The sequence below is a fragment of the Dermacentor silvarum genome, chromosome 10 (assembly GCF_013339745.2).
Source record: "Dermacentor silvarum isolate Dsil-2018 chromosome 10, BIME_Dsil_1.4, whole genome shotgun sequence".
Taxonomy (NCBI): domain Eukaryota; kingdom Metazoa; phylum Arthropoda; class Arachnida; order Ixodida; family Ixodidae; genus Dermacentor; species Dermacentor silvarum.
In genome coordinates this window covers 52531525-52543969 of record NC_051163.1, presented here as the reverse complement: position 1 = coordinate 52543969, position 12445 = coordinate 52531525, and the positions used below count along the sequence as shown (strand labels likewise).

Here is a 12445-nt window from a genome sequence, read left to right as displayed (position 1 = left end):
GCAATTTGGATCCAATCCAATCCACCGGACAAGCCATGCGAAGCCGGTCTCATAACGAGCGCATGACCTTTTGAACTTCACACCTTTCGTTGCATTCTGCTCCTAGCAGATGACGTGATCGGTTTCAAAATGATTGACAGGAGCGCGTCATCACTTTTATGTCGCCAAAAATGTGCCCACACCCCACGGCTGACGATGTCGGTGCGGCCTCGGTCAACCGTGCACGGAGTAACCGATCGCGCTCCTACTTGCTTGTCGTTTTCCGGTAACCACTTATCACCGGCTAACAAATGTTGCAAAGTTGTCGCTCAGCGCAAGACGCGCATTTCTGTATGGGAACATTCTTAGACGTTGTCGCAGATTCTATTTGTTGTATATGTTGTGTTTGCCCGACGCGAATATTGTTATACATTATAGAACGCACGTATCCAACCAGCGATAATGCTGGAACCTTCTGCAAGTCCTGTATAAATAGCCAACACGCTAGACCCACGGATCAGATTCTGACGATCGATGCCTGTGTCGAGTGTAACTTGTTTTGTGGGCACAAGTTCGTGCAATAAAGAGTTAGTTTTATGACTCCCAGTTGTGCCACAGTGTGGTTCCTCAGTGTCACAACATGACTATATACCTATAACGATGCACAAAATGTGTTCTAGTTTACAGTTTCCCAGTCTGTGCTTTAGTACACTTTATTGCATGTGCTGCAGTGCTGTAATATTGCAGGAAGTGGTGCGTAGGTAAGCTGTTGGCTTGCGAGCTCATGAAAAGCTTCTCTCGAGACCTATAGCCGCAGCAAAAATGCTCACCGTAGTCCGACAGTGTGCAGGCTTCTGCCAGCGAAAGGAGGAAGTCGACATTGGAGACCACCTCGGCAAGCTTGTAGAGACAGCCAATGTTCAAGACAACATTGTGGAGGACAGAGCTCAGGACACTGCGAAATTGGCAAGCGTGGCAAAAACACACGCATGTAACATGCGCACGCATATACATAAACACACTCACATACAGACATAAAAACGTATACACGTGCATACATGCATACTGTAAAGAAGAACAGAAGCAGCACTTGGGCTCGGGTGCTTCCCGAAAATGCGACCATCCCGAAACAGCCAATGCCGCCCGCCAGAGCCATCTTCGGCAACTTCCCATGCTCAGAGCCACCTTTGGTAGCATGACCGAGTGTAATGAGGAAAAGAAGCGGCAGTTGGGCTCGGGCGCTTCCATGGCGGGCGTGAGAGAAGAAGTGGGCCGGCTGTCTGTTTCTTTACAATACATACATAAGAAGGAAGCTGTCACATGTTTACAGAGGGCTATGCTTATTTGCATGAAGGCATGCGATACGAAAATGAAAAAAAAAGGCAGGGCTCAACTGGCAAGTTATGGGTGTTCCAGCAAGACAAGATGTGCTTCATCAAGACCGCTATAACATCACATGACATCACTTAGTGCTCATATTGTTTCATCTTGCTCTCCCCATCTTGCTCATTGCGCTATTTTATCCTTGACAATGCAACACCAACAGGCCCTGCACTTCGACACATCACAGTAGACTTCCAGAAACCTTTGCAGCTAGGTGCTGTTTTCAGACACATCAAACTCATTTCGAGTGAAAGAAACAGGGCATACCTCGAGCTTAGGCGGGCAATTTCGTGCATGGCCTCTCTAGCTCTGTCTGCGAAATAAAGAAGAAATAGAAAAAAAAAAGAGATTAACTCCGTAAAGAGTAGTAAGGCTTTCTAGAGGTTCATGGACAAGGGAAAGTACAGTATAATTCTTACCATTCATCTTGATCTTGGTCACAGGAATTTGCAGCAACAGCAAGGCACGAAAAGAAAGAACAAAAAATTTGCAGACTTCAGCAACTTTTTTTCAGTTGAGAAAACATTTATCGTGACAGTAGCAGGCTGCTGAATGTAATGAACATGGATACAACAAAGCAAATCTAGGCAATATGTCTCCCGCCAATACCAGCATTCAATGAACATACGTATGCTGATAACAAATATCATATGTAACAAAGGCATCTTGGTGTCGAATGCAACTTCATTACCACGAAATTTGACTATGCAGCCAGATGTGTTATGTAGGTAAGCAAGCTGGTGGCTGGTGAGCTAACAAGCTAGCTTGCGAGTTGTAAGAAAAGACGACTTGCCGCCAGCAGATGTCTTTACGTTCACTTTCACTTCCCCTTTTCATTACAATGTCTGCATTTAATTCAAGAAACACAGTTAATTTCCCAAGCTTTTCTTGGCTTCAGTTCTGTTACTGCCAAAAAAATTGCGCAAGAACCATCATTGACGATCATCATCGAAAGCGAAAGGCCGAACGTTTGCAAAAAGCTGCCCTTGGAGGAATATATTTGTTGCAGTGAGGATATTCAGGTTTACATTAGTTGTTTCATTGTGTAATTCCATAGAGACCAAAGCCATTAAGCAGCATATCTGTAGTGATAGTATAGGTGGCGGCAGCAGTAGTTATATGAAGCCACATCCCCTTATTCAAACGTGGGCTTCAGAAACATTGCTTGTTTATCACTGTTGATCTATTCTTCCTGTGAACCTCTGTCTCGTTTGGAGCTATATGTTATGTAACATAAATGTCACATTCTCCGAGTGACTGAGAAGGGATCAAGAATATCGCCCCTCAGTTTTTCACCTTTCCATTTTGTGAGACACACAGAAGACATGTGCATCTCTGCAAGTGCAGGCTTTTATTGTGCTTTCTTTGTCCCCATTTATTAGCACCAACAGATAACGCAATGCACCGGCTGCAGTGTTGGTAACTCAGTGAGAAAGTTGCTATATATTTAAGCATGTTTTTAGTTGCTGAGTTTCCAACAAAAAATTTACTAGAGGGAACTCGGGCGCTGCGATGGTCCGCTACCATGGTGGTGATGCAGTAGAATGCATGAATCTGTCTAATCTTAGTGCTTGTCGCATCAAATGTTCTTTTGGTGTTGTTGATTTACGGTATCTATTCCTAAATTTCCTAGCGCTCACAGTTTTCTAAACATGGCAAACCAAATTGAGCAAGGCGATTAGTCTCTGCCCAAACGGGTCATCATTGTGAATTGTTGCATTTGTAACACAATATCTTTATTGGAAATGACCAATGAACAAAGTTAAAGAGCCGTTTGTAGCCAGAAGGATGAAGTTAAGAAAATCTATTGTACTAACCATCACTTTCCATATTGGCCGAACAGCCATGCTTGTAGGTCCCTTAGAGACTAGCGACAGAGTTCCCTGTAGTAACTTGATTAGGAAACTATTTCTCTTAGTCATCTTAATGCCAACTTTGGCTTTTTGAGGTCCTAGCAACATTTTCTAGTGACTTTCTTAGGGGCGTAAATAGCCTGTAAATTGTCCTGGCAGAATTCCTCAATGGACTTTGGACAAGTTCAGTACCTTGTCTCCATTTTATACCCAAGTTGGTATACGCACCTCCTTTTATCACTACTTCTAAAGGCATACCTAAGAGCTTATTAGTGAGCCGTGTGGGTGCATCAAATTGGCTCTTCTGGCCTAAGCGCAATCTTGAGATGCGATACTGCTTTTTGGAAAGCGCGGGTTATTTTACCTTTCCCATTTCGACCACTGACTCACCAGCACAGCAGGTAATTTAAATCTACAGTGCCTGCAAGTTCAATAATTTCTTCACACTACCTAGTTCTCTGCTGTCCTCGACTGCCCTTTCTTTCCCTTGGCATGCATTCTGTAACTCTAATAGGCCTTATGCATTACATGGACTGCCAAACTCAATTTATTACCCTTGATGTCAACTAGAATATTGGCTACCGCCATTTGCTCTGCAATCCAGACTGCTCTCTTCCCGTCCCTTAACTTAACACCTACAATTTTTCATCCCTTCTCTCTTTGCACAAACTTCAGCTTTTTTCTGAGATGTTCTAGTTAAACTCCCAAGTTTGCACCCCAAATGTTAGAACTGCTCAAACGCAATGATCGTACAGTTTTTCTTTTCAAGGATAACAGTAAACTTAGAACCTTGTGATCTAAGTGATACCTATTGCACTACACTTTGAAAATGGACACTGTCCATGTTTTCAAACCCACCAGACTGTCGGTGGTGAACGAGATGGTCGTCTTTGTGAGTGAAACCTTGATGAACTTGTCGGGCAGCTCGGGAATGCTCCCAGTGTAGTTCATCTGGATGTAGAAGCCACGAAGCTGGGAGTAGGCCACCCTGAGCGGCAGCGCGCATTCCAGCGCCATGTCTTTCTCGACCATCTCTGCATTCAAGACATTGGAAATAAGCATTGAAAGTATGGACAGCTGGGCAAGTTGGTATAATTGCATTCGTTAAAAAAATATGCAATTACAGGGGCCCTGAACTACTTTTTATAGAAGTCGAGAATGGAATTTGAAGTTAGAATAGACAATTTCAGAAACAATTTGCCGCAAAAAGTATTTCAATGTGTTCAGCAGAAGTGGAGTTATTGGCATTCAAAGGTCGTGTACAAGCCCCTCCGCGGAGCCTCCGCTCCTTCTTCAATGCTTTGCATTGCGAAGGCTACGGCGGAGCGGGGTATGCCCACAAGGCTCCGCCTACTGAACGTCACCGTGGCACACAGTTCAAATCTGATTTTGGGTGTTCACGTATGCGCCACTATTACCGATTTTGGCACCTGCGACGTACCAAACGCGGTTGTCTTCAGCGAGCCGCAGTGCACTCAGCCAGTGAACTCATCACGGCACCCCACAGTGGCCGTGGTACCTACGCTATGTAGCAGACCCCAGCTACATGTAATTGTAGTTTGTATGCGCCACGTTTGCCTTGTGCACGACAGGGCTTGAGTGTGCGCTCACTCTCATATGCACTAGTCTGGCCATGCTACGTGGTGCAGATCGGCTCTGTCCAGCACCAGCTTGACCGACGGATAGTGGCGACATCCAACTTGCACATTTTGCGCTGGCAATACGTCTGTACGAAGCGAAGTCTGCCAAGGCATCTAGACAGGAGCAACCAGGAGCGCACGTGTGCTCAGAAGCGTGTGTGTGGCCTGACCTTAAGAGGAAGTTCTAGTTTGGGGCCTCCTGAGAAATTTCTTGGGAAATTTCCTTGTTTCCGTGGGAAAGGATAAATCGTTTTTCTCGGCGACCACAGCACCAAATTTGATGAGGTTTGTTGCATTTAAAAGAAAAAGTTAAAGTCTAGTGACTATTGGTTGCGACCTTTTGATTTGGGTCATCAATTTTTAATAAATGTTGCCAAAGTTGCACATTTTCAGAAATTGAAACAATCAAGTTTACAACTCTGTAACTCAGCAATGAAAAATGATATCACAATTCTGTAAATTGCACCTAATAGTATATCTGAAGCGAACAAAATAGATATATTATACATAGCTCTCAAACAGACCACTAATTTATGAGTACAACATCTGCAAAACCCTTATAAACAATGTGACGAATTCATGTAAGATATAAATTGACATATCAAATTTGTCTGCTTTGGATGCTCTAATGGATGCAGTTGACAGAACTGCGATATCTGCTCTAGGTGCATAGCTACAAATTTGTAAACTTCGTGCTTCCATTTTTTTAAAACTTACCATTATTTGAAAATTCCATCAAAAAAATGCAGGTCCTCAATCGAAATTCCGCTTCCAACAGTCACTAGAAATTAACTTTCTCTCTCAAGTGCAACAAATTTAATTAAAGTCGGCCCAGTCGTTATCTCAGAAAACTGTTTCTGTGTTTTACATGTATATTTGAATAGGCGGCATCAGAGTTGGGCCCGAGCTAAAGCTTCCTCATAAGTTTCGGTGGTTCGAGGCTAGTTGAGTGTTCAAAACTAGTCAGAATTAGCGAGACCCGACGGCTACGATGCCAATAAGCAGAGTGGTCAAAGTTTAATTCCAATATAGGCAGTTGCGGCTGACCGTGAGCAGACGATAGTCGGCTTCTTCCGAAAGTACGTAATTATTATCGAAATTATAAAGCAGATTTTCGCTTACTTCAGACTGTTTATTAAGCTGCATCAATAAATATTTGAAGTTTTGCATAACTGCAAAATTTGGTTGAGATGTCCACAGCTGCGTATGCTACCCGCATACTGTTTTTTCACCTATGCCCGAGAGGTGGTTCAGGACCTCTTTAAAGATGGGACAAGCATAAGAAATTTGACTGCACCCATCCTAGTCAAATTTCTTATGCTTGTCCCGTCTTTACCTGCGCAGTTTTTCAAGAATGCAATGTTGGAAATGATTGGCCAACTCTGTATCAACGTACCACTGAGACTGTAGAAAAGAGAGCTTTGTACTGAAGGAAGGCAGCTACTTTTGTAACAGCTGGAGGTCTTCAAATAGTCAAGTTTTCTAATCAAATCAAATTTAACAGTAACCTCAAACCACATCTGGATACTGTTCTTTCAGAAAAGACTGTTCTTTCCTATCATGATATATCCAACCAGACAGCCAAGGCACTTTATCAAATCAAGTACTGGACATTTCCAAGTGCACCCCCCTCCAAAAGAAAAAAAGAAAAAAGGAAAAAAGAAAACAGGAAAGAGGTACAACAATAAAAAATTGCATCTATTTCCTTAGATACATGTAACACAGAACTGACACCAGGGATAGTTTGTAGAATGATTCATTATGAGGACAGTAGCATGAGACAAGGCAAGGAACGAAACAGGACAGGAACTAAGAAAGAAGGAAACAGGCTCAGATTCAGTGCCCATCCCATTTCCTTTTTTGTCCTCGTCTCGTCTTACACTACTGTCCTCATGACACGCAACGCTATTTGGAAGTCTGTTTGACAGGGAAAATCCGCTTGCTTCACCGCCTGAGACATTTGCCATCAATTTTATGCAAAAAAAGGTTAGTTTATTATTGGACAGCCCTTATACATACATTAGCAAGATAGCTGTTGACTGTAACAGTTGCCCGACGCATTACCTCTGGAAGGATACACTGCATCGTACACATGAAAGTTCTTCGACTGCACCTCGCAGATATATTTGCGGTTGATGTTTGCTTCAAATCTTAGTGTTGAACATCCCATTAAATCTGTTTTGTGTGCCCACATTTCTACCTTGTGGGGGTCGCGTCCCCTGATGTGGTTTTCCCCGCATGGCTCCCGTCTCCTGTAATCCGGCTTCGCCGCGTGGCTTTACCGCGGCGGTGTATTGCGAGAGATGGCGCTAGTGTTGCGCGGCTAACGCCACCTAACAGCGGGGTTCCCTTGGCGCAAAAGGGAGATGGCGCTTCCTTCTTGGAGGTGGGGCCGGTGAGTGATGCGGACGTTCCGCGTGTGCGCCGATCACCGCTTCGCGAGATCGTCTCGCGAAGCTAGGAGCAGGACACCGGTATGGACGAACACGGATCGTTCGAACACGCCACTGTTCGCGTGACCGTACACGTGAACAATTAGGCATTGGTGTTTAGCATGCGGGCGAACATATTCGCTCGCTATCCGGTCGTGGTGAGTCGGACTTCCTTGATTTGTCGCGCGCCCATGTGAATGTTCTATGGGTAGTAATTCGGCTAGCGTGCATTAGTGTATGAAAGGTGCAATAAACGTCCTTTTGATTGTTTGCACTACTGTGGTGTCGTTCCTTTGTCGCAAGAGCACGTGTGAGACCCCACAACCTACTTTCTTCATTGCCTGGTCAGTCATTTCTCTACGCAAAAGATGAGCAACACTGAACACTTTTCTTAGTTTTTGACCATGACAGAAATGAGACGACACTCCGAACAGCAAGAGATGCGCACCTGTTACATGGCTTGCTCGAAGCTGTTAAGCGAAGCCTTGCCCGATGCGCGACTGTGTTAGAATGCACATAGTCATGCACAGGAATACATGAACTGTGATATTCCATGTTACGGTGCAAATGTGGATGAAGCATGTACTTGCCATGAATATCATCTTGCACTTCTGAGTACGTTCTCCGGGCGATGTCGAGAAGGCCGTTGACATCGGGCTGAAGCGGAAACCAGGTGTAACGAAACGATAAATGTGACATCGAATTCGGCATTTGTATCTTAGTGGTCACACCCTGTTAACAAATAACCATCCCAGTCAAAATACACAGACGCACACACACATATACATTGAGTCCGACGAGATTTTTTATAAAGACACAACTGGACCCTATTGCATTGCCAGACACTTCTTGTGTCAAAATGGTTCCAAATGAACATCACTGTGGGTCCAATTGGTTTTAAGACAGTGCTAATTGGGCCTCTTTGCATACCCACATACCCGCCGTGGTGGCTCAGTTAGCTAAGGCATTGCGCTGCTGAGCACGAGGTCGCAGGATCGAATCCCAGCTGCGCCGGCCGCATTTCGATGATGGCGAAATGCAAAAACGCCCGTGTGCTTGCGTTGTAGTGCACGTTAAAGAACCCTAGGTGGCCAAAATTAATCCGGAGCCCTCCACTACGGCATGCCTCATTATCAGAACTGGTTTTGGCATGTAAAACCCCAGAAAGAAGAACATGCCCACATACTTGGAATCAAGAGATCCCTGCTTAGATGCACGTTGGTCAATTTCTGTTTGTTTTATATTTTCTGTTGTAGTTGCCGACTGCCGTGAAATCATGAATAAGTACCTTTGCTTTCTTCTTTTAGCTAATACTGTATGAACAGGAAGTATCGACTGTTCTCACGCCACTCATTGATAGTAACCACTCTCCTCTGTAATGTCACTAGACCTTGAGGGCAATTGGAATAAATAAATGATTATTCAGCGGTTTTCAGAGGCACCACTTGGTATCTGTACATGCCAAATGGTCTGGCACCCTAAATGCCAGTCGGTTTTTGTGGGACTCTACATGCCAACTGGTCTCAATTAGAAGCCACATGGATGAGCGATGCAGTGAAACAGTAAAATTGTCAGCAAAAACACTGATGGCAAAATTAAAAGTCACATCCTCCAATGAGAGACCTTTGTATATTGATATGATCAATGGAGATCGGCCCTTAGATTTTCTTTAGGCTACAATACCTGCCAGGAAATTTTACCTATTTTTAAACACTGGCACTACCACTCAGTGATAGGCATGTACAGCATGCGAGTGAGGTTACATTCAGTGAAATAAAGAGGGGTTGGGGGGAGTTGACTCTTTGAAGGAAATTGCCTTTGAGTGCTCGTGCATGAGTGACCTTCTTAAATTCAGTGCCAAATGCTTTTTTAAAGTGAACCTTAATTTGCCTCTGCTCCCACTTTGCGGGCTTTGGCAGTTGTCTTCTCGCACAATGGGTTATGAAGAATCAGGGCTCAAACTATCTCCATTTGTTATGTTGTAATGATCTGCAGCCGTGGCTTAGTGGCAATGGCATTGCATTGCTAAGCATGAGGTCGTAAGTTAGAATTCCAGTTGCAGTGGCCGGGGGGCGCCCAATACAAGAATGCCTGTGTACTTAGATTTAGGTGCACATTAAGAACCCCAGGTGGTCAAAATTATTCCCGAGTACCTCACTATGGTGCGCCTCATGATTAGATTGTGGCTTTGGCACATAAAAGCCCAGAATTTATTTTACGTGGTAATGGTGGTTGGCTGGTGGGCGTGGTTCAACACAGGGCTTTAGAACGTCAGTGCATACTAGCTCGCAAATGCAGAATGGAGTAGTCGAGTGGCTACGATGAGCACCGAGGAGTGTGGTGAACATTCCGCCCAGAAATGCAAAGTGAAGCAAGCAGCATTGATATGCTGCAAAGGATGGCTTGGAATGTGAGTGCATATTTGCTCACACACATGAAGTCAAATGGCACTGATATGCAGTGATGAGAAAGAAGTTAAGCAGGACCGTATCATTTACAGGTGAAAACAAGTACTAGTACTTTGAAAAAAAATTTCGTGCAGGAAGACTTCGGCTTGGTGTGTAGTGTGCGCTGTATAATAGACTCTGGTTTTTGTCGAACATGTCCGTGATGCTGAGGCACCACAAGTTTACATTGAGCGAGGCATTTCCTGGTGAAAAATGTGCCCAACTTTTCCGTGTGGTCAATGCTTGCAAGTGGTCCGATTCTCACGGTGCATGGGTTGAGCATAATTTTGTTTTACTCAGCTATTTATGGCTACAGCTCTGACTGCACTCGCTGATATAAACAGGATACAGTAACCAGAGTACAACAACCTTGTTAGACCAACCTTTATGCTGAAGCAGAGCTGGAGGACCCTGTTCCATATGCCCTTCTGGTAAACGACGTCTTCCCTTATCACTGTGCAGATGCTTTCATGCATTTGGCCATACCGGACGTCGGTGATGTACTGCGTCGGGAAATCCAACAAAAGCTGAGGTGTGAGCAAGTGTTTTCTGGTGTGCAAACAGTGTTGTCTGACACTCACACTACAACAAGCTGAAAACACTTTAAAGGGGCATCAGAGACAAATGCTAAGTCAAGATTCAGGTTAGGTAAGGTTATGTTGGCTTGGAATGTGCCATGCGGTGCTCTAGATTCATTTAGGAATTGGGTAGCTAACCTAACCTAGGTTAGGACAGCTTGGCACTTACCAAGTCATGCATAGTTAATAACCTAACCTAGGTTGGGTCATGTTGGCATTAGCCAAGTCATGCTTTAGTATAGGTTAGGATAGGCTAGCCAACTTCACCAAGGTTAGCTTGTCTTTTGCAAAGTCATGCTTTAGGTTAGGTTAGCATAGGTAGTAGAAACTCTACCATATGCCTCTTGCACTTAAATGCCGGACCTGGCGTTATCAACTTCATCGGGATATCATGATAGAGAGCTAAATTTGCTGACGTTATGAAGCAGTATGGCGGTATGATAACACTGATCATAGAAAAATGGGCCTCGTTTCCACCCTCGTTTCTTCGGTTTTTGCAATTTTTTGCGATTGTGTCAACCTTAGTGTGTTTGTGGCATCCTTAGCGAGCATAGGAAGGGAATGAGCTAATGTATCATGATGTCATGATGCATCCACCTCCTGGGTGCTCAAACCAAAACTGGTTCAAAGAAACAGGCATTATAGTAAATCACTCGATAATAGCGGCAAACTGGGCGAGTTAGAACTAGTTTCTTTGAAAAGACGCTTAAAACAAGAAAAGGCAAAGAAAGACAGGACACATGCGCCTTCTTTTGTGCCTCGTTTTTTTCTTTCTTTTTAAAGCGAAGCTTTTCTTTGCGAACCTCGCTGGGTTTTCGTGATCGTGGGTGCTGCGTGGCTGTTCCCTTGCCGAATAGGCCAACAAATCACAGCAAAGGACGTGCGCGATGTCACCCCCCCTGGGTTCCTCGCACCACCACCAGATGGTACTCGCCTCCGCGGCGGTGGCTGTACGGTGGAAAGAAAGAAAGAAAGAAAGAAAGAAAAAAAAAAAAAAGAGCCAGCAGAACGCCAGGATGTTCCACAATCTTTAACTTCAATCATTGTACCACCACCAGAAGGCGCTCGCCTTAGTGCATCCGCTGCAGCAGCTGTGCGGGGGAAAGAATAAGCATGAACTCGCGCTTCGATTCTTTATGCACTCACACAAAGCTTCGCTGTATGTAGATCCCAAGTCGTTGGATCTGCTGCTTTTCATTTTTTTCAGTGAATGCTCACAGTGTCCTTATTGGCTTTGTCCCTCATCCTAAGCGCCTTTTCAAAGATGTCAATTATTTAGGGTGCTCTGATGGCTTGCTGGTGTTCTCTTCTAGGGTTTAAAGGGTTTGGGCCTTCACCTAATGCCAAAAAAAAAAAATGCCAAGTAGAAAATCTCAACTTCGTACAGCTCTAAAGAGATGAAAAGACAGCATGACAGGGAGGACGCTGGTCTTCAACTGATTTTACTTCAACTGAGTGTATCTTTCGGGCAGTAAAATCAGTTGCAAGACCGGCGTCCTCCCTGTCATGTTGTCTTTTCTTGTCTTTAAAGGTGTACGGTTTCAGGTTCTACTCGAATCGTGTGAAAGCAAGACGCTGTAATCGCTGGGCTGTGCTTCTCACCGATGCATACGTCCCCAGCAGGGTGTCCTGGCACTTTTCCAGCACGATGCGCAGTGGCTCGACATGCTCGAGGATGTGCTTGATGCAGACGCAGTTGTGCACGGCCGCCTCCATGGTGCGCAGGGTCTCGACACGCGGCACCTGCACCAGAGCTGCCAGGAGCGTCTCCATGTCCGCAAACTTGGCCAGCAAAAACTGGGCGGGAAAGGGGCACACGTCAGTCAAGGCTCGGAGAGGATCGCCAGATAAAGTACAAAAAAAATTAATTAATTAAATTCTGGGGTTTTACGTGCCAAAACTACTATTTGATTGTGAGGCACATCGTAGTGAGGGACTCAGGATTAATTTTGACCACCTAAGGTTCTTTAACGTGCACCCAATGCACAGTACACGGGCGTTTGTGCAGCCAGATAATGTAGTTGAGGCTCACGTTATGCACAGATATGAGCTTCAGAGCAAAAAGACAATAGAGTTTGATTGGCTGATTGATTTATTGATTGTTAGATTAATTGACAGAGTCACTGATTGGCA

At 44.6% G+C, this 12445-nt stretch overlaps 1 protein-coding gene across 1 annotated transcript in view; it reads right to left on the bottom strand.

Annotated features, from left to right (window-relative positions):
* The window catches only part of LOC119431284 (mutS protein homolog 4), a 46047-nt gene that overhangs the window by 21072 nt on the left and 12530 nt on the right, over positions 1-12445 (bottom strand). The window contains exons 7-14 of the mRNA XM_049657904.1: positions 11915-12109; positions 10118-10237; positions 7878-7944; positions 4053-4249; positions 3474-3549; positions 1782-1865; positions 1630-1675; positions 810-934 (exon numbers count right to left, since the gene is read on the bottom strand). Coding sequence (XP_049513861.1) covers positions 810-934; positions 1630-1675; positions 1782-1865; positions 3474-3549; positions 4053-4249; positions 7878-7944; positions 10118-10237; positions 11915-12109 — 910 coding nt within the window. The remainder of the gene's footprint in view (positions 1-809; positions 935-1629; positions 1676-1781; positions 1866-3473; positions 3550-4052; positions 4250-7877; positions 7945-10117; positions 10238-11914; positions 12110-12445) is intronic.